The sequence below is a fragment of the Schistocerca serialis genome, chromosome 9 (genome assembly GCF_023864345.2).
Source record: "Schistocerca serialis cubense isolate TAMUIC-IGC-003099 chromosome 9, iqSchSeri2.2, whole genome shotgun sequence".
NCBI classification, from domain to species: domain Eukaryota; kingdom Metazoa; phylum Arthropoda; class Insecta; order Orthoptera; family Acrididae; genus Schistocerca; species Schistocerca serialis.
In genome coordinates, this window is record NC_064646.1 from 47,698,251 (window position 1) to 47,719,203 (window position 20,953).

Sequence of the window (20,953 nt, forward strand, 5' to 3'; positions counted from 1 at the left end):
ATGATGTGTGCTTCCTCTTGCCAAACATGCCATTTGTAATGTGATCATATTTTAAGGTGATTAACATAATAACTTTGGTTGAGCCAAAAAACTGCAAAATCAAAACAAAAATGATTATGGTGTAAAGAACAGAGTTGATTCAGCTATAAGAGATGTTTTATTCTGGAATAAGTAGTTCAACTAATAATAATAATAGAATTTTAAGTCCACATTCTGGAAATATTGTAGAACAGGCAATGGAATCCCCTTCTTTAGAGTCATCAGTGTATATAGCAACATATTACAGTTCTCATTTAAAACTGGGTAGAGAGAGATTGGAAAGCATATTCTGGTGTTTATTTGTTTCCATGCTCTCGTAAATCTCCCCAAGTCCGGGTCTCCTCAACAACCAAGTTGATGTATGGTTCAACTCTAGAGCAGGCATTTTATCCACACCCAGTGCCACTAATTCATGGGTTTTATTGCTACCTAAATATCCTCAACGATCACAAAGAACTCAAAAAGTCATTCCCGTTTAGGATGAGCAGTGGCATGGAAGACGGTAACTAAGCAATGTATAGGTACTGGGAGAAGTATAGTCTTTCAATAATATAAGGACTAAAATTAAAGTTTCCTCCCTCCACAAATCTGGATATTCTTCCATCTGACATATTTTATTAAATAAGATGCATAGCTTGGTTGTCGGCAGAGGATGTGTGTACAGTTACTAATAAGGCTGACTCCCACTTCCACAAGGAGAAGAGACTGATATTCTTCATTTTTGGAAATGAAAAGCCTCCTGTGTGATAACAAAAAGTTGTGCCCTAGCTTCTTGTGGCAGTAACAGTATTTAGTTTAATGCTTTACTACTACCTCAGTACGGTCTTCAGAAAGTGTCAGGAGTCAGTGATCATAAGTCGTTTCTTGTGACCCTCCTAAGGTACTGGAAATCCTCCAAAAGATGTGCTATACTTCAATGAAACTGAGGGTATGTTTAATTTAATACAGAAACTCTTGTACCACTATCTTCATTTGGCCTCCATTGTTATCTACTACATTAGGATCGACCCTTGAAAAGGCATGTACACAATGTGTGGAGTCACTTGCTTAAAACGGCAGTATACCATGAGGACAACTTGCGCTCCTGACCAGTTTGTGTAGTATTAAAAACCTAAATTGGGTGATAGTGATGAGTATGTCAACTTTATGTGGACTGCACTTATAGACCTTATGTGCATTCTTGTTCTATGCACTTTCAAAAAACTCATTCCTGATATTTTTTATTTTGGACTTGCATTGGTGCTGTCTAGGCAGCACAGTACATGAGCTGATTCAGGCAGTTCATTGTGATGTGTGGATTTGTGTTTATCATCAATAAGAAATTGTTGGTTCATATAGCTCAGTAACGAAGATTTTTTTCAATCAATATTGATCAAGACAACTGGGTGGGAGTTAATACTTGGTGATAACTCTCAACATTGTTTCATCCCATTTTGATAAATAATTGCTCAAATGATCAATAGCGTATGTAACAAACTAACCAAGCAACTAATACAACTAAAGAACTCTGGCTCAAGTTTAAAAGAATAGTCAATCATGCACTGGATAGATGGGTACCCAGTAGAACAGTTCAAAGTTGGATGGAACCTCCATGGTGTACAGTCACTGTAACGAAATTTCTGAAGAAACAGAGATTGCTGCGTAATAGTTATAAAACAAAGCGTAGGGCTATAGACAGAGAGATGCTGAATGAAACATGTTTGGCTGTCAAGAGAGCAATGTGTGGTGCCTTCATTGACTACCATAGCAGAATATTGTCAAATGATCTTTCACAAAATCCAAAGAAATTCTGATCATATGTAAGGGCTGTTTGTGGCTCCAAAGTTAGTGTTCAGTGTCTAGCAAATGAGACAGAAACTGAAATTGAGGGTAGCTAAGCAAAATCTGAAAAGTCTTAAATCTGTTTTCAAATGTTCCTTTACAAAGGAAAACGTAGGAGAATTGCCCCAATTTAGTCCTCGTACCACTGAGAGCAGGACCAAATTAAATATTAGTGACAGTGGCACTGAGAAACATCTGAAATCTTTAAAATTGAACAAAGCTCCAGAGCCCAATGTTATCCCTGTCAGAGTCTATACTGAATCTGCAGCTGAGTTAGCCCCTCTTCTCACTATAATCTATCATGGATGCCTCGAACAAATAAACATGGCCAGTTCTTGAAAAAGACATAAGTCACACATGTCTACAAGAAGAGTAGTACAAGTGATTCACCAAACTACCATCCAGTATCCTTGACATCAATTTGTTGTAGAATCATATAGCATATTCTGAGCTCAAACATAATCAGGTATCTTGGACAGAATGATCTCCTCAATGCAAACCAGCACGGATTTGGAAAACATCAATCATGTGAAACCCAACTCGCACTTTTCTCAAATGACATACTGAAAGCTTTGGATCAAGGCAACCAGATAGATGCAGTGTATCTTGCGTTTCCAAAAAGCATCTGACTCAGTACCACACCTACACTTACTGTCAAAGGTACAATCATATGGGGTATCAAGTGAAATTTGTGACTGGATTGAGGACTTTTTGGTTGGGAGGACACAGCATATTATCTTGGATGGAGAGTCATCATCATATGTAGTAATAACTTTGAGTGTGCCCCAGGGAAGCATGTTAGGACCCTTGCTGTTTATGTTGCATGTTAATGGCCTTGCAGACAATATTAACAGTAAAATCAGGCTTTTTGCAGAGGATACAGTTGTCTATAATGAAGTACTACCTGAAAGAAGCTGCATAAAGATTCAGTCAGATGTTGATAAAATTTCAATATGGTGCAGAGATTGGGAACTTGTTCAGAAATGTAAAATTGTGCACTTCACAAAACAAAACAAAAAACATAGTATCCTATGACTATACTATCAACAAGTCACTGTTGGAATTGGCCAACACAGACAAATACCTGGGTGTAACACTTTATAGGTATATGAAATGCAATAATCACATAGGTTCAGTCGGGAGTAAAGCAGGTGGTACATTTCGGTTTATTGGTAGAACACTGGGGAACTGAAATCAGATTGCTTACAAATCACTCATGCCACCCACCCTAGAATATTGCTCAAGGGTGTAGGACCCACAACAGACAGGACTAACAGGGGACATTCAACGTATGTAGAGAATGGCAGCACAAATGGTCACAGGTTTGTTTAATCCAGGGGAGAATGTCACAGAGATACTGAAGGAACTGAAATGTCACAGAGATACTGAAGGAACTGAAACGGCAGACTCTTGAAGACAGACATAAACTATCCCGAGAAAGTCTGTTACCAAAGTTTCAAGAACCAGCTTTAAATGATTACTCTAGGGATATACTACAACCCCCTACATATCACTCACACAGGGATCATAAGGATAAAATTAGAGTAATTACTGCACCCATGGAGGCATTCTTCCCGTGCTTCATACATGAATGGAACAAGAAGAAACCCTATTAACTGGTACTATGGGATGTACACTCTGCCATCCACCTCAGAGTAGTTTGCAGAGTATAGATGTAAACTTAGATGTAAGGATTGGGGGCGGGGGGGGGGGGGGGGGGGGGGGATGGCAGATGATCAAGCAGATTCCAAATAATGCCTTAGCAACCAACCACTCACAGTGTATCTTGAGATAAATACGAGAGGACAGGGAGTATGTGGGTGTGCCAAGTGGCAAACTGATATGCTCCACCACTGTGTCAAACAGTGGTCACTGAAGCATACCCGGAAGTTATGGTACTAGAGGACTCGCAGTGTTGACCAGTCCCCAGCTCAGGAGTTCAGGAGCACCAATGTGCCAAACTTGTAACCAGCCAGGGATGGTAGACATCCCAGAGAGTCTTGCTATTTGAAATGATCTGTATTTGGGGCACCTGTAACTTTAATGAATTACCTCAAATTTTGCAATTGTTATGCACACTGTGGGCAGTAATCATGGCCTTAAAGAGTTCCATAGATTTATGCTGTTGTTGTTGTTGTCTTCAGCCAGAAGACTGGTTCAAAGCAGCTCTCCATACTAGTATACTGTGGAAGCCTCTCCGTATCTGAATAACTGTTGCAACCTATATCCACTTCAACCTACTTATTGTGCTCATGGCTATGTCTCACTCCACATTTACTCCCAACACTTCTGTCCTTTACCAAACTGACAATTCCTTGATGCCCCAGGACAAGTGCTATCAACTGATCCCTTCTTTTAGTCCAGGTGTGCCATAAATTTCTTTTCTCCTCAATTCGATTTAGTACGTTTAAATCGATCTGCCTGTCTAATCTTCATCATTCTTCCACAGTGCCCCATTTTAAAAGTTTCTATTACCTTCTTGCTGCTTATCATCCATGTTACTTCTATACAAGGCTATGCTGCAGACAAATTTCTTCAGAAAAGAATTCCTAACACTGAAATCAATATTCGATATTACAAAATTTCTCTTCTGCATTTTTTAAACCATCTTTACTTTGGCCATCATCATTTATTTTGCTGCCCAAATAGTTAAAGTCATCCACTACTTTTAGTGTCTCATTTCCTAATCTAATGCCTTCAGCATCACCTGATTTAATTTGACTTCCTCCATTCCAAGACCCTTGTTTTATGTTTGTTGTTCATCTTACAACTCATTTTTAATATGTTTTTATTAGGTTGCTCTCTTGTGTCAAAGGTAGCTGAGCTAGAGACTTGAAACTTTCAACATAACTCAGAACTCGATGACAATGCAATATTGAACCGCTTTCACGAGTATGTGTATGTATTGGGGGTGTACTTCATGTACAATTACTATTTCCCCCTTTTCCTGTTCCACTTGTGAATATTTTATGGTAAGAATGGCTGCTGGTAAGTCCCAGTGTGAGCTATATTCTCTCTAATTTTTATTTTTTAGTTATTTTTGTGAGATAACCTTAGGAGGAAGCGATGTATTGACTCGGGCAATGAAGAACTGAAATAATCCTGAAATTTACTGCTTGTGTCTAACGTAATCCATCAAAATGTTTGAAATCAGTTGAAGAATTTGATACACACTAGACTAAAAAGCAGAAAATAACAATTTAAATATTTTTTTTAATACAACGTCTTAAAATGGACTAAAAATTATGAAATAATTTCTTCTAGTCTCACATCGATTCCTATCCCCTTCTAGATAGTCCTGAAACTTTGTGTTCGCGGATTTTTAATAGCCATGAAAATACATGTAGAATTTAAAATGAAAAACATGGGGCACATCCAATATTGATACAGGAATAGTTCACTGTGTACTATTATCTATTACATGCCCCACATTTTTTATTGTAAAATCTACAAATATTTTCATAGCTATTAAAAATTCACCAGCACAAATTTTCCGATCTATTTATATGGGATTAGGAATCTGTATGGGGCTTGTCATCAGGAGAAAGAAAATTGGCGTTCTACAGATTGGAGGGTAGAATGTCAGATCCCTTAATTGGGCAGGTAGATTAGAAAATTTAAAAAGGAAAATGATTAGGTTAAAGTTAGATGTAGTGAAGTTCGGTGGCAGGAGGAACAAGACTTCTGGTCAGGGTTATAAATACAAAATCAAATAGGGGTAATGCAGGAGTATGTTTAATAATGAATAGGAAAATAGGAATGCGGGTAAGCTACTACAAACAGCATAGTGAATGCATTATTGTGGCCAAGATAGATACAAAGCCCACGCCTACCACAGTAGCACAAGTTTATATGCCAACTAACTACACAGATGACGAAGATATTGATAAAATGTATGATGAGATAAAAGAAATTATTCAGATAGAGAAGGGAGACGAAAATTTAATAATAATGAGTGACTGGAACTTGATAGTAGTAAAAGAAAGAGAAGGAAACGTAGTAGTTGAATATGGAATGGGAGTAAGGAATGAAAGACGAAGCCGCCTGGTAGAATTTTGCACAGAGCATAACTTAATCATAGCTAACACTTGGTTCAAGAGTCATGAAAGAAGGTTGTACACATGGAAGAAGCCTGGAGATACTCAAAGGTATCAGATAGATTATATAATGGTAAGACACAGATTCAGGAACCAGGTTTTAAATTGTAAGACATTTCCAGGGGCAGATGTGGACTCTGACCACAATCTATTGGTTATGAACTGTAGATTAAAACTGAAGAAACTGCAAAAAGGTGGGAATTTGAGAAGATAGGACCTGGATAAACTGAAAGAACCAGAGGTTGTACAGAGCTTCAGGGAGAGCATTAGGGCACGATTGACAAGAATGGGGAAAAGAAATACAGTAGAAGAAGAATGGGTAGTTCTGAGGGATGAAGTAGTGAAGGCAGCAGAGGATCAAGTAGGTAAAAAGACGAGGGCTAGTAGAAATCCTTGGGTAACAAGAGAGTTATTGAATGTAATTGATGAAAGGAGAAAATATAAAAATTCAGTAAATGAAGCAGGCAAAAAGGAATACAAATGTCTCAAAAATTAGATCGACAGGAAGTGCAAAATGGCTAAGCAGGGATGCCTAGAGGACAAATGTAAGGATGTAGAGGTGCATATCACTAGGGGTATGATAGATACTGCCTACAGGAAACTTAAAGAGACCTTTGGAGAAAAGAGAACCACTTGCATGAATATCAAGAGCTCAGATGGAAACCCAGTTCTAAGCAAAGAAGAGAAAGCAGAAATGTGGAAGGAGTATATAGAGGGTCTATGCAAGGGCAATGTTGTTGAGGATAATATTATAGAAATAGAATAGAATGTAGATAAAGATAAAATAGGAGATATGATACTGTGTGAAGAGTTTGACAGAGCACTGAAAGATCTGAGTCAAAACAAGGCCGCAGGAGTAGACAACATTCCATTAGAACTACCGACAGCCTTGGGAGAGCGAGGCCTAACAAAACTCTACCATCTAGTAAGATGTATGAGACAGGCAAAATACCCTCAGACTTCAATAAGAATATAATAATTCCAATCCCAAAGAAAGCAGGTGTTGACAGATGTGAAACTTACCGAACTATCAGTTGAATAAGCCACAGCTGCAAAATATTAACACGGATTCTTTATAGGCGAATGGAAAAACTGGCAGAAGCCGACCTCAGGGAAGATCAGTTTGGATTCCATAGAAATGTTGGAACACGTGAGGCAATACTGACCCTACGACTTATCTTAGAGAAGAGATTAAGGAAAGGCAAACCTACGTTTCTAGCATTTGTAGACTTACAGAAAGCTTTTGACAATGTTGACTGGAATACTGTCTTTCAAATTCTGAAGGTGGCAGGTGTAAAATACAGGGCGTGAAAGGCTATTTACAATATGTACAGAAACCAGATGGCAGTAATAAGAGTCGAGGGGTATGAAAGGGAAGCAGTGGTGGGGAAGTGAGAGAGACAGGGTTGTAGCCTATCCCCGATGTTATTCAATCTGTATAATGAGCAAGCAGTAAAGGAAACAAAAGAAAAATTCAGAGTAGGAATTAAAATCCATGGAGAAGAAATAAAAACTTTGGGGTTCACCAATGACATTTTAATTCTGTCAGAGACGGCAAAGGACTTGGAAGAGCAGTTGAATGGAATGGACAGTGTCTTGAAACGAGGATATAAGATGAACATCAACAAAAGCAAAACGAGGATAATACAATGTAGTCGAATTAAATCGGGTGATGCTGAAGGAATTAGATTAGGAAATGAGACACTTAAAGTAGTAAATGAGTTTTGCTATTTGGGGAGCAAAATAACTGATGATGGTCAAAGTAGAGAGGATATGTAATGCAGACTGGCGATGGAAAACGTTTCTGAAGAAGAGAAATTTGTTAACATCGAGTATAGATTTAAGTGTCAGGAAGTCGTTTCTGAAAGTATTAGTATGGAGTGTAGCCATGTATGGAAGTGAAACATGGACGATAAATAGTTTAGACAAGAAGAGGATAGAAGCTTTCGAAATGTAGCAAAAGAATGCTGAGGATTAGATGGGTAGATCACATAACTAATGAGGTGGTACTGAATAGAATTGGAGAGAAGATAAATACGTGGCACACCTTGACTAGAAGAAGGGATCGGTTGGTAGGGCATATTCTGAGGTATCAAGGGATCACCAATTTAGTATTGGGGGGCAGCGTGGAGGATAGAGTAGCATGGAGAGCTGCATTAAACCAGTCTCTGGACTGAAGACCACAACAACAACATGGGGCTTGGAGAAATTATTTTATGTTTTTTAGCCCATTCCAAAAACATGTTATATTGAAAAGTTTTTACTGCAAATAATTTCAAGTCTCTATCCATTCTGTTCAATTGCTCTTCCAAGTCTTTTGCTGTCTTTGACCTAAAAGGTGTTTTTAATTTCTTGTACCTGAACTTTAATTCTGTTTTCAAATTCCTCCATGGTTTCCTGTACTGCTTGCTCAGAGTGAAAACAGAATTATGTAGTGGATACACTTCAAACCTTTCTCACTGCCTTGTGAACTACTGTTTCCTTTTCACGTCCTTCGACATTTAATTGTAGTCTTGTTTCTGTACAAGCTATAAATAACCTTTTGCTCCCTGTGTTCTGTCCATGCTACCTTCAAAATTTCAAAAACTGTAGGCCAGTCAACATTTTCAAAAGCTTTCTCTGTATCTACAGACACTATAATTGTAGGTTTGCCTTTCTTTAACTTAATTTCTAAGATAAAACATAAGAGTCCATATTGCCTCCTCACATTTTCCTACATTTCTCCAGAGCTCAAACAGATGTTTCTTGAGGTCACCTATGACTTTTTTTTCCATTCTTCTGTAATTGGTTCAATCAAAGATTTTGCAACCATGACTTATTAAACTGTTTATTCGGTAGTACTCTCACATATTGGTACCTACATTCTTGCGAATTGGAATTATGACATTCTTCTTTAAGTCTGAGAGTATTTCATCTGCCTCATATGTCTTGCACACCAAGTGGAATAGTTTTGTCATGGCTGTGTCTCTCCAAAGAATATCAATAATTCTGAATAAATTTCCACTTAAGCCTTTCAATGCTCCATCAGATTCTTCTTGCAGTATCATATCTCCCATGTAATCGTCACCTACTTGCTCTTCATTTTATATAATATTGGCCTCTAGTTTGCTTCCCTTATATTGACTCTGTATATATTCCTTCCACATTTCAGCTTTCTCTTCTCTGCTTGCCTTCTGAGCTTTGATAGCCATACAACTACTTCTTTTTTTCTGTAGTGGTCTCTCTAATTTTTCTATGTGTGGCATCTGTTTTTCCCCTAGTCACAAGCATTTGTCACTTAGCCATTTTGGATTTTCTGTCAATCTCATTTTTAAGACGTCTGTATCTGTATTCCCTTGCACTTGCTTCATTTTTATATTTTATCTTTTCCTCAATTAGATTCAGTACCTTCTGCTTTATCCAAAGATTTCTACTTGTCCTTAGCTTTTTTCCTATGTTACCCACTACTACCTTCACTATTTGTCTCAAGCTACCCTTTCATCTTCTATTCTGTTCCTTTCACTGCTTCAGTCCAACGTTTCCTAATGCATCCTCTGAAACTCTCATCAACCTCTCGTTCTTTCAACTTATTCAGGCCCTGTCTCCTTAATTTCCTACTTTTCAGTTTTAATCAGCAGTTCATAATTAATAAATTATGGTCAGGTTCCAGATCTGCTCCTGGAAATGTCTTATAGTTTAAAACTTGGTTCTGAAATCTGTCTTGCCATTACATAATAAATCTGGATGCTTCCAGTGACCCCAGATCTGTTCCATGTACACAGCCTTCTTACAGGATTCTTAAACCAAATATTAGTGATCATTAAATTAAATGCTGTTTCCAAAATTCTACCACACAGCTTCATCTTTCATTCCTTTCCCCCCAGTCCACGTATTGAACTCTCGTCATGCGCCACAATTAAATTTTCTTTTTCCTTAACTGTCTGAATAATTTCCTTTATCTCATCATGCATTCTTTGAATCTCTTCACCATCTGTGGAACTAGTAGGCACAGAAATTTTTGATGCTTTGGTCAGTGTTGGCTTTATGTCTACATTGTCAATGATCATGCATTCAATTTGTTGCTCATAATAGCTTACCGTCATCCCTATTCTCTTATTCATTATTAGGCAAACTCTTGCATTGCTCCTGTTTGATTTTGTGTTGATAATCCTGTGCTCAACTGACCAAAAGTCCTATTCTTCCTGCCACCGCACATCATTAATTCCCACTATGTCTAGCTTCAACGTATCCACTTCCATTTTTAAATTATCTAATGTAGCTACTCGATTAAGGGATATAAAATACCATGATCAGATTTGTAGAACACCAGTCTTATCATCTTCGTGAGCAGTCTCCGTCCAGAGATCCAAGTAGGGGATTATTTTACTTACGGAATATTTTACTCAAGAGGATGCCATCATCATTAAACCATACTTAGAGCTGCATGCCCTTGGGGGAATAAAAATGGCTGTTTCCCCTTGCTTTCATCTATTCACAGTACCAGCACAAGCAAGGCCATGTTGACTAATGTTACAAGGACAGACAAGCCATCATCCAGACTGTTCCCTGCAACTACTGAAAAGGCTGCTGCCTCTCTTGAGGAACCACGGGTTAATATGGCCTAACTACAGACACCTCTCTGTACTGCTTGCACCTATGGTACATCTATATGTATCATTGAAGCAAGTAAGCCACCCTACTTCGGCAAGGTTCCTTGGTTCATATTGTTTGTATATTGTGAAGTAATTCTATGGGAAAGTAAATTTTAATCATTCAGTGTAACACCAAATTCTAGCAGCAGATAATACACCAAATCTGAAAAAAATATGATGTGGCTGAACACAAAACCGTACTGCAAATTAATGAGATTCGATCACCATGGGGGCCATGGAAATTAGAATATACACACTTATCACCACTACAGTTTCCATACTTGTACATTCATGTTAGGATGTAGACCAACGAAAGGGTGTTTTCTTGCTACCCTTATGAAATCTAATGAAGGTTGTAGCATTTACTTACTTAAAGTAGCTTGTAATCATTTATGTGAAAAGTCAGTGGCTTTCATAACTAACACATAGAATATGCTTAGCACTAACTGCTGCTGAGGGAGGGGAACAGCTTGAACCAATGAGAGAATAGCATCATTTGGCAGAGTTTCAAACTGAAAATATTCAGTTTTCATAACTCTACATAAAAGGAATTTTTTTGCGTTAATACTTGCTTTGGGCTTGACACTTTTGTTCTGAAGACTCCTTTTCAGGCATGTCAGAAGTTTAGTTTTGAAAAACTACTCAGTTTATCAAAAGCACTCAACACCATTTTTACTCTTCTGTTTATTTCTTTTCTTTCCACAATGGTCTCTGGCTACCACAACATAAAAGCACATCCTCTTGTTCTATGTCTGCCTGATTTATTTTACAGTTTGTTTTTCCATACTTTCATTGTACATTATTTTAGTCTTTTGTAATTGATTTTCAGTCCTACTTTCAAACTCGAGTCTCCTCCATTTGTTGATGATGTTTATCAGCACTAGAGACAAGCAGTACATCCCCAGCATATAAAAGGCGGTTTAGGTATATTTGATTAACGCTTATTCCTTCTTCGTTTTACCAGAAAACTTCCTATAAGATTGCTGAGAATAGCTCTACTGATATAGAACTGCCTTGCCATGAGTTCTTTCAGTTCTGATTTTCTTACTACTCATATGAAATCTAATGTAGGCTGTAGCATTTAATTATGTTCTTCATCATATTAAAGTAGCTTGTAAACACTTTTTCTGGTGGCAGTTAGGAATACTGTTTTCTCAAAGCCACTGATGTTTCAGTGCAAAAGAGATATTATCTTACTCATTAAGAATTACATTCTTTATGTGTATATAAGCACTTATTCTTCCCTTTCACTAGGTACACAACAACAAGACATCAGTTTGTAACACTCAAGGCATATTCACTCCATTCCCGTGACTTTCTATGGGATGACATAGTAAGCATGAAACATCTAAAGATAAGTTTTCTTTTTACTTTTTTATACTATTATTCACCATGAGGCACCTTATATTTTAATTGAAAGTAATTAAAAAAGTATTCATTTACAGTGATTCTTGAGTTTCTCCCGGCGTATTTGATAATCAAAATATCCACGGGTATGCTGCCGGTCTATAGTGTCCAACGGGCACACTATAGACCGGCAGCATACCCGTGGATATTTTGATTATTCATTTACAGTTCAGTTGAATTATATGTCACAATATTTTTCCATGATAGCTGTTGTCTCAATGGCATTCATAATTATTTGGTACCTCTCTTTCATAAGAATCTACCTTAAAAAAGGAAAAAGCATAGAAGAAACATGGAGAATTAATAGGTGTGAAAGGACGGTGCTGTTCTGGTTACAATGTGTTTGTTTTTTAGGAAATTGTTGTGGAAATAACTTACCACACAAAGCATTTGGATGTAGACCAATGAGAGGGTGTTTCATACTTTACACAGAAATGATTGCACCACTTTCTGAACTGGTTCTCCAAGCTCTACAGTCACACATTCAGTAGAACAATTTAACTAGATTTTGCCATACCGAGTGAAAAAAGGAGGGGGGGGGGGGGGGGGGGGCCAAGCAAACACTTCACGTCAGTGCGAGAGCCGTTTTCAGTTACGGGCCTGACAAAAGCCACAACTGTGTAATTAAGATGTGATCTGATCTGTTACTTGTACACCCAGCTTCTCTGGTTGCAATAAATTGAGGAAAAAATCAAAAACTGAAAAACTCTGGCCCAAATTTAAGTAAACTTAACTGCACAATATAGCAGAAATATGGAGAGTACAGGCATAGGAACTGCCTGCTGGATAACAGTGACCATTAAATATTAAAACTGCAGTGCAGCCACTAGTAGCATGCAATTTTATTCTGAAATGTTTCACTCGACCACCACAAGCCTCTTCAGAACTGTGAATATGCAATGTGCTAACCACCATAAAATAAAATAAATTCACATATTCAACTTACAATGCGATAACTTACATTACATAACTGAGGAAATGTGTTACTAATATTTTTCCATTTTAATGAACTGTAATTTTTAGACGAATCATGTTGCTATCTCTGACTTCTGCAATCATATACACTTATTTGTAGATCATTCTTATTAATTTTGATGAGCTTTTACAAATACAACATACATTAAGTAAATGCCTACAAAACATCAGTTTTAATTTCTTTTTTGTGTTAATTTAAAAGGTATTTATAACCAGTCATGAATCTTAGAGATGTGTTCATGCCCATGAAAGCAGCAACTGTTTACCGTGTTTATGACGTCAGCAGTGCTAACACGAACGGTCTTCCTAATTGCCGTCTGGTTTAAATATGAACATTCCATGCAATTTGAAATTTGTTACCTTCATGAGCATACACAAATACGTATATGTACCAAATACAAATCTTGTAAATACCTTCATCTCTATATATTATACTCTAATAGCTGTAGACATGAGGAATCATGTCACCATTACTGAATTGTATGTTTAATCTACGCTGATATAGGTCACTTTTAATGGCATTAATAACCTGTTATATACATGACACATGTATGTTAATGCCCATAAAAACAGCAATTATAATTTCAGTTAGTAATATTACAATTTCTTTTCAAAATTATTTTAGTAGCCAGGTACAGTTTTTGGACTTCTATATGTGAAAGCCTGGAAACGTGATGGATATTTGCCATGGTTTAGTGATATTGTTTTTTGTATTCCACTGTTTTACATTCGGCATTGTGAGGTACTTTCAACCGAAGAGCATATCTGTAGGGCTTTTGACTCAATCAACAAGAAATGATGTCTAGCTGATTAATGAAAGAATGTACCTCACCACAACATGTGTGGTAACTGTACACAATCAAAGAACTCCACTTCACTTCATGTATGATGGTGGTGCTACACACAGCCCGATAATTGTAACATGTGGCCCTCAACTTAGTAATGCAAGTTATCATGTTGTAAGTTAAATCTGTCAATTTATTCTAGTGTATGATGGTGGAACACACTGTATACACAGTTCTCAAGATGCTCATGTTGGTCAAATGAAACATGTCAAAATGAAAAAAAGTTACTTGCAACTTGTGGATGACAGTATTTGTTTGAGTTTATAAACTGCTTGACATGTAAAAGTTGGATGTGCTGATTTCGTATTACAACTGATGTCAATGTAGCATGTGATTACTTTCAGCAGTAATGGGTAATGCTGATGACAGTGGCATCCATGAGATCTATAGGAAATAACTACCATTCTTCTCACAGTTGATTTCAGCCCAACAGAAATCTGCAGAGGAAGATTGTGGCAGCATACTTCCTGAGAGCATCATAAATCAGTTCTATGCAGTTCAGGGCAAGAGATCAAGATCAAACTGGCAATTGTTGTCCATGCATTAAAATGTAAAACTCAAGTCAATGGCACAACCTTTGACTGACCCTTTTGGATTCTGAACCTAGGACAATTCATTGACCTTGAATCACAGGCAATATTGTCTAGTTCTGCATGTCACTTAATGTAGTAATAATCAAGTATTTATAACTTAAGTTCTGAAATATTTCAGCCCCTCCACTGACAATTATGAAGCCAAAGGACACACGTATCAGGTGTGTTCAACAAGAAATGCAACACTTTTTCTCCTGAAAACAGGTTGACTTTATTCAGAACTCCAATACATCATATTAATACCCACTCTTTTTGCTACAAAATCCTATTTCTCAACATAATCTCCATTCAGTGCAACTGCCTTACCACCTTACTGTATGCCCACATGGCACCACTCTGCTGGTCAATGTGGGACCCAATGTCTTGCTGCATCAATAACCAACCCATAATCTATGTACTGCTTCCCGCAAAGTGCTTCATGGGGCCAAACATTTGCAAATATGAAGATGTGAGATCCAAGCTGTAGAGTGTATGAGGAAGAACAGTCCAATGAAGTGTGCAGGCTTGCGTGAGGTCTTGTGCTGGCAGGGAGAAGAAGTTCCTTTGCATATTATTATTATTATTTCAAACATCCTAAAGTCATTTCTTAAGTTTCTGGAGGGTAGCACAATACACTCCAGAGTTGATAGTTGCACCATGAGGGAGGACAAACACCTCGCCCAATGACTCATCAAGCTTTTCTCCACTGCCAGGTCTCTGTAGACATTCTGAAAGTGCCTAGGAATATCTGCAATGCTCTCTTTTTCTGCTAAAAGAAACTCAATTATAATTCTCTGCTTGAAACAGATCTCTGTTCCAGACACCATTTTACAGACTGGGTATACATTGTCACCTATCAGAACTTCATGAAACTACAGGGGCTGAATTGGGAACATTCCCGATGTCACAATGAAATTGTCCAAGAAACAAAAAATGTGTTGCATTACTTATTGAACACCCCTTGTATTTTATGCTGTCAGACTACTAGCATCACCTTACACATTTTTTACCATAACTGACAGATTGTTTCTTAATATCTTGGTGTGTATGCACAGTCACTGAAGTATCAAAGCTGTATGATATGTCTAAAGTAAACGAACTATTTGTGATATTTAAATCTTTTTGTCTGACTTGGTAGAATTCACCTCCATCCTGCCAGCTTAAATAATGCTCCTATGTAGATATAATCCACTTCTTTTAGCAATTCTAATTTTTCTGATAACTGCCAAACAGCTTACACTTAAGATCAGCAAGTACAATTTTTCAAACAATTGCCATGACAGCACCTTCAAAGGAAAAAGAACAAAATAACAGTCCACACATTCAAAGCATTTCTGATTATTCTTTCATGGTAAACTTGTTTATTGTTCTCTTATTTACAGGTTCCAAAGAATTGAGCAACAGTTATAACAAAAATATGTGCACAATAAACTGCAATAGTTAACCTGGTGGCCAACCAAGCTGTCGCCCACCGACTACATGGATATGGAGATGATACACAGACTGGCATCCATCAGGCCCGTTATTTATAACTGAAATGAAATTTAATATCACACAGATAAAGTGAAAATATTAACATTTTGCATCTTGAATGTGTGTGTGTGTGTGTGTGTATGTGTGTGTGTGTGTGTGTGTGTGTGTGTGTGTGTGTGTGAGAGAGAGAGAGAGAGAGAGAGAGAGAGAGAGAGGTGGTGGTGGTGGTAGCAGCAACAGTAGCAGTAGAATATTTTCTGTCATAGTTCGCAAGGAGGGCAATGTTCACAAACTTAGCAACATTTTCAGTCTTCTAAATAGCACAATGTCTCACCTACACTATAACGTTAGCTGTTGCCTTCACACCTTCCATTATTTATATTCTGCTAGGCTATATGGACAGTGACAATCAGACAAATGATTACCTGTAGTAAACTTATACCAATTTCTGGGCCACAGTTTCTTTGGGAAATCATATGATATTTTATTTCAATACAACAATTCCAATTTTGCTAGTCTGAATTTGTTGAAAATAAGAAAATTCTTAAGAAGGTTCTTCAAAAAAGGGCGTTCATATTATACTCTGGGTCATCCTGTAGCCATATACATAAAGAAATATTCATATAATAGAGGAAAACATTCCACGTGGGAAAAATATATCTAAAAACAAAGATGATGTAACTTACTAAACAAAAGCGTTGGCATGTTGATAGAGACACTAACAAACAAAAACACACACACAAAATTCAAGCTTTCGCAACCCACGGTTGCTTCATCAGGAAAGAGGGAAGGAGAGGGAAAGACGAAAGGATGTGGGTTTTAAGGGAGAGGGTAAGGAGTCATTCCAATCCCGGGAGCGGAAAGACTTACCTTAGGGGGAAAAAAGGACAGGTATACACACGTATCCATCCGCACATACACAGACACAAGCAGACATGTGTAAAGGCAAAGAGTTTGGGCAGAGATGTCAGTCGAGGCGGAAGTACAGAGGCAAAGATGTTGTTGAATGACAGGTGAGGTATGAGTGGCAGCAACTTGAAATTAGCGGAGATTGAGGCCTGGTGGGTAATGGGAAGAGAGGATATACTGAAGGGCAAGTTCCCATCTCCGGAGTTCTGACAGGTTGGTGTTAGTGGGAAGTATCCAGATAACCCGGACGGTGTAACACTGTGCCAAGATGTGCTGGCCATGCACCAAGGCATGTTTAGCCACAGGGTGATCCTCATTACCAACAGACACTGTCTGCCTGTGTCCATTCATGTGAATGGACAGTTTGTTGCTGGTCATTCCCACATACAATGCGTCACAGTGTAGGCAGGTCAGTTGGTAGATCACGTGGGTGCTTTCACACATGGCTCTGCCTTTGATCGTGTACACCTTCCGGGTTACAGGACTGGAGTAGGTGGTGGTGGGAGGCTGCATGGGACAGGTTTTACACCGGGGGCGGTTACAAGGGTAGGAGCCAGAGGGTAGGGAAGAAGGTTTGGGGATTTCATAGGGATGAACTAAGAGGTTACGAAGGTTAGGTGGACGGCGGAAAGACACTATTGGTGGAGTGGGGAGGATTTCATGAAGGATAGATCTCATTTCAGGGCAGGATTTGAGGAAGTCGTATCCCTGCTGGAGAGCCACATTCAGAGTCTGATCCAGTCCCGGAAAGTATCCTGTCACAAGTGGGGCACTTTTGGGGTTCTTCTGCGGGAGGTTCTGGGTTTGAGGGGATGAGGAAGTGGCTCTGGCTATTTGCTTCTGTACCAGGTCGGGAGGGTAGTTGCGGGATGTAAAAGCTGTTTTCAGGTTGTTGGTGTAATGGTTCAGGGATTCAGGATTGGAGCAGATTCGTTTGCCACAAAGACCTAGGCTGTAGGAAAGGGACCGTTTGATATGGAATGGGTGGCAGCTGTCATAATGGAGGTACTGTTGCTTGTTGGTGGGTTTGATGTGGACGGATGTATGAAGCTGGCCATTGGACAGATGGAGGTCAACGTCAAGGAAAGTCGCATGGGATTTGGAGTAGGACCAGGTGAATCTGATGGAACCAAAGGAGTTGAGGTTGGAGAGGAAATTCTGGAGTTCTTCTTCACTGTGAGTCCAGATCATGAAGATGTCGTCAATAAATCTGTACCAAACTTTGGGTTGGCAGGCCTGGGTAACCAAGAAGGCTCTATCAACATACCAATGCTTTCATTTGGTAAGTTACATCATCTTTGTTTTTAGATATAAACAAATATTCAATTTGACATTCACATAAAATGGGAATAAATTAAATGCACTGCTTGCAGAGAAGAGATATGTGGAGACTACGATTATAAATCAAAAGATTAAAAAGTTGCTGGCTGTCTTGAGGCTGCTAGATACACACCAGCTGGTTGGTGATTGAAAATGGTTAATTCTAGAGAAGAGAAAGACATTCAAAAGGGCAAAAAATAGGGAAGTTATACTGCAGTTACACAGAGTCAGTGTTGCAACTATAATAATTTTTTGTATGATTTGTATTTGTTTACTCTATCTTAAAATATTTACATTTTCAACATATACTGTTACTGTAACTCACAAATCTGTTCAGGATGTGACTTGGCAAGTACAATCATGGTTGCTCATTCATGACATGTAGAACGAGTGAGGGACATATAGAAAATGATATGCAGCAGAGGAGAGAATACAGTTTTGCACTGACTCTGAGGAATGAAAACATGTTACTTCTGGTGCATCCTTTAATGTAATGCCACTCAGTATGAAGAGCTTCTCTGTTTAAACTCGTGATAAGTGGCACAGCTGTTAGGATATAACTTCAAAGTTAAAGTTAGACATATTAATACCACTGTAAAAACTGACCACACAAGATTAATAACAATCAATGATAATGGAACAGTATTTCAAGATGTTTTGCATGATTTAAAAAAAAAACTCATTCATGATGTTATAACAAGATTTTACGGTTGCTGAGGTGCAAAACAAAGAAAGCATGATTGTGTAATGTGACTAACTTATGTGTTCATCAAGTGGAAGCACAAAAGTAACTTACTGTGTTCATTTTTTCAGTAACTTCATTGTGTACATCTATATGTGTTTGCAGAAGAAAGTCAGTAAAAGCAATTTGCCTTATTGCTTTTCTAATACTGGACAAGGTGTCTAGTTCAACTGAAGGAAAATTAGTGACAACATATTTGGTATCTACAACTGATCAGATTTAGCCTGAAAACAGAAAATTTCATGTAGCCTGTCTCACTGAACCATAAGATGCAGAATTCAAGACATTGTCATTCACTTAACAGTGAAAACGAGGCTTCTTGCACAAATTTTAATTGCATTTTCTTTGACACAAGATGAATGCACCATCATTTGTGATACCGTTTGGACAGTTATTTATTCTTCCATCTCAAAAGCAGCCTTATTATTAAATAATTACTAAGACTCATACTAAAACCTCAGTAATTTGAGGTAATTGGGTCCGAGTAGAGCTCGAATTTGGGAAAACTCGAATTACACAAAGAGTGACAATTTTAGAGTCCTTTTCTTTAAAATAGGGTCAAAATTTGATGTTCACAGTATTATTACAATAAACAAAGGTATTTTATTAGTTATTGTATTACTTAAAGTTTGTTTTACAAATTATGTTCTAGTATAAACTCAAGCATTTACGATAAACACATATGTATTACACATATTACTGTAGAACTGTTGCTATTGTACATATTTTATTTTCAGAAAGAATAAAAGAACATCTGTTAGCAGTGTAGTCCTGCCATCTTCGTAAAAGTATAACATCATCCGGTGTCACCAGATTTTGCTGCTTCACACAGCACAGTGCTAATTCTAATGCCACTGTTCCATCACTATGACTCACTTCGTTGGGTTACATCCTGTGTTGTCTTGAATGATAATTTTTTGCTTGTTAAGTATTTATTTTTGTTTCCAGTACAGATGTATGGAAGGGGGGGAGAGGGAGGGGAGGGGGAGGGGGAGGGGGAGGGGGAGAGAGAGAGAGAGAGAGAGAGAGAGAGAGAGAGAGAGAGAGAGAACTAGTAAGGGTGACATTTGTATATTTTTGAATGATCTTGGTTTGGCAGATTTACCAATTAACAAAGGTGGGCAATTTATGGTCTCCAGAGACATTGCTGCAAGCTAGGATCATTACTCTTATCTTTCGATTTCTTATAACCTGGAGAGGAAGCTTCATTTCTGGCTGCTAGTGCTTTAGTTGGAGTCCTGTCTCATCACAACTATAAACTTGATCCAGTGACAGATTTTCCTAATTTACTATATTTTTGTATTTTTTCTTAGGATTACTTTGACAGCTCTGTTGTCAGTGGATAGCTTTCACTGCAAATTTCAAGCTGGCTCACCCCATATCTCTTGCACCTAATTTGCCCATACAGAGTGTCAGAACTAGCAGAAAAACTTTCTTCTCCTTCTTCTGATAAAAGTGCCTTCTCCTGAGTCATTGGACTACTTATTGTGCTTCCTTTGGGTCACTGTTAGTAAACTACAAGTAAAAGGCTTCACTAGACTTTTGCATTCTGATTTTTTTCATAGTGCGTGGATTCAAAATTTTTTCTTTTTTTTTTCCCCGTTTTATCACCAGTCACTCACTTCACCTAAGCCCAACTCTGCCACTGCCTTTTTTTATAGTCCTCCTCTGTCTAATCTGTTCAGTACTAAAACTTTCATCTCCAAAGAAACAAATTTTCTCTTATGTTTTGAAGAGTCAGTGTTCACGTTACTGAAGAAATGGCAGAAACAATAATAAATACGTAACACGACCTGATTACACATACACAGAACACTGAGCAGACTCTTGCTAACTGGCAGCGGGTGAAACAACAATAGTAGCTAAAGCAGGCACAAATGTATGCACACACATCTCTGTCACTGGTCACACCCACTTCCTGGATTTTTTAAAAATTTTATCCATGATATTCTTTGTGATTTTTTTTAAACGTAATAGTCACCCATTGTCCACCTTTGATTGAAAGGAGGCTTGGATTGCCATGGCTCAAATTACCAAGGTTTTACTATATTCTGAACAAAATAAACTGACAGAGTCTATAGGAGAATCTTCCTTTTGTGACTATCATGTCAAAATAGCTATC

At 38.0% G+C, this 20,953-nt stretch overlaps 1 protein-coding gene across 4 annotated transcripts in view; it reads right to left on the bottom strand.

The window, feature by feature from the left end:
• Positions 1-15,709: 15,709 nt before the first annotated feature.
• The window catches only part of LOC126418718 (uncharacterized HIT-like protein Synpcc7942_1390), a 36,101-nt gene continuing 30,857 nt past the window's right edge, over positions 15,710-20,953 (bottom strand). For 2 of the 4 annotated variants that reach the window (XM_050085623.1, XM_050085621.1), the window contains exon 4: positions 15,710-15,919. In XM_050085623.1, coding sequence (XP_049941580.1) covers positions 15,828-15,919 — 92 coding nt within the window. In that variant the 3' untranslated portion in view covers positions 15,710-15,827. Of the gene's footprint in view, positions 15,920-15,975; positions 19,056-20,953 lie in introns of those variants that run through there. The other 2 variants (XM_050085620.1, XM_050085622.1) reach the window with 2 other exon arrangements.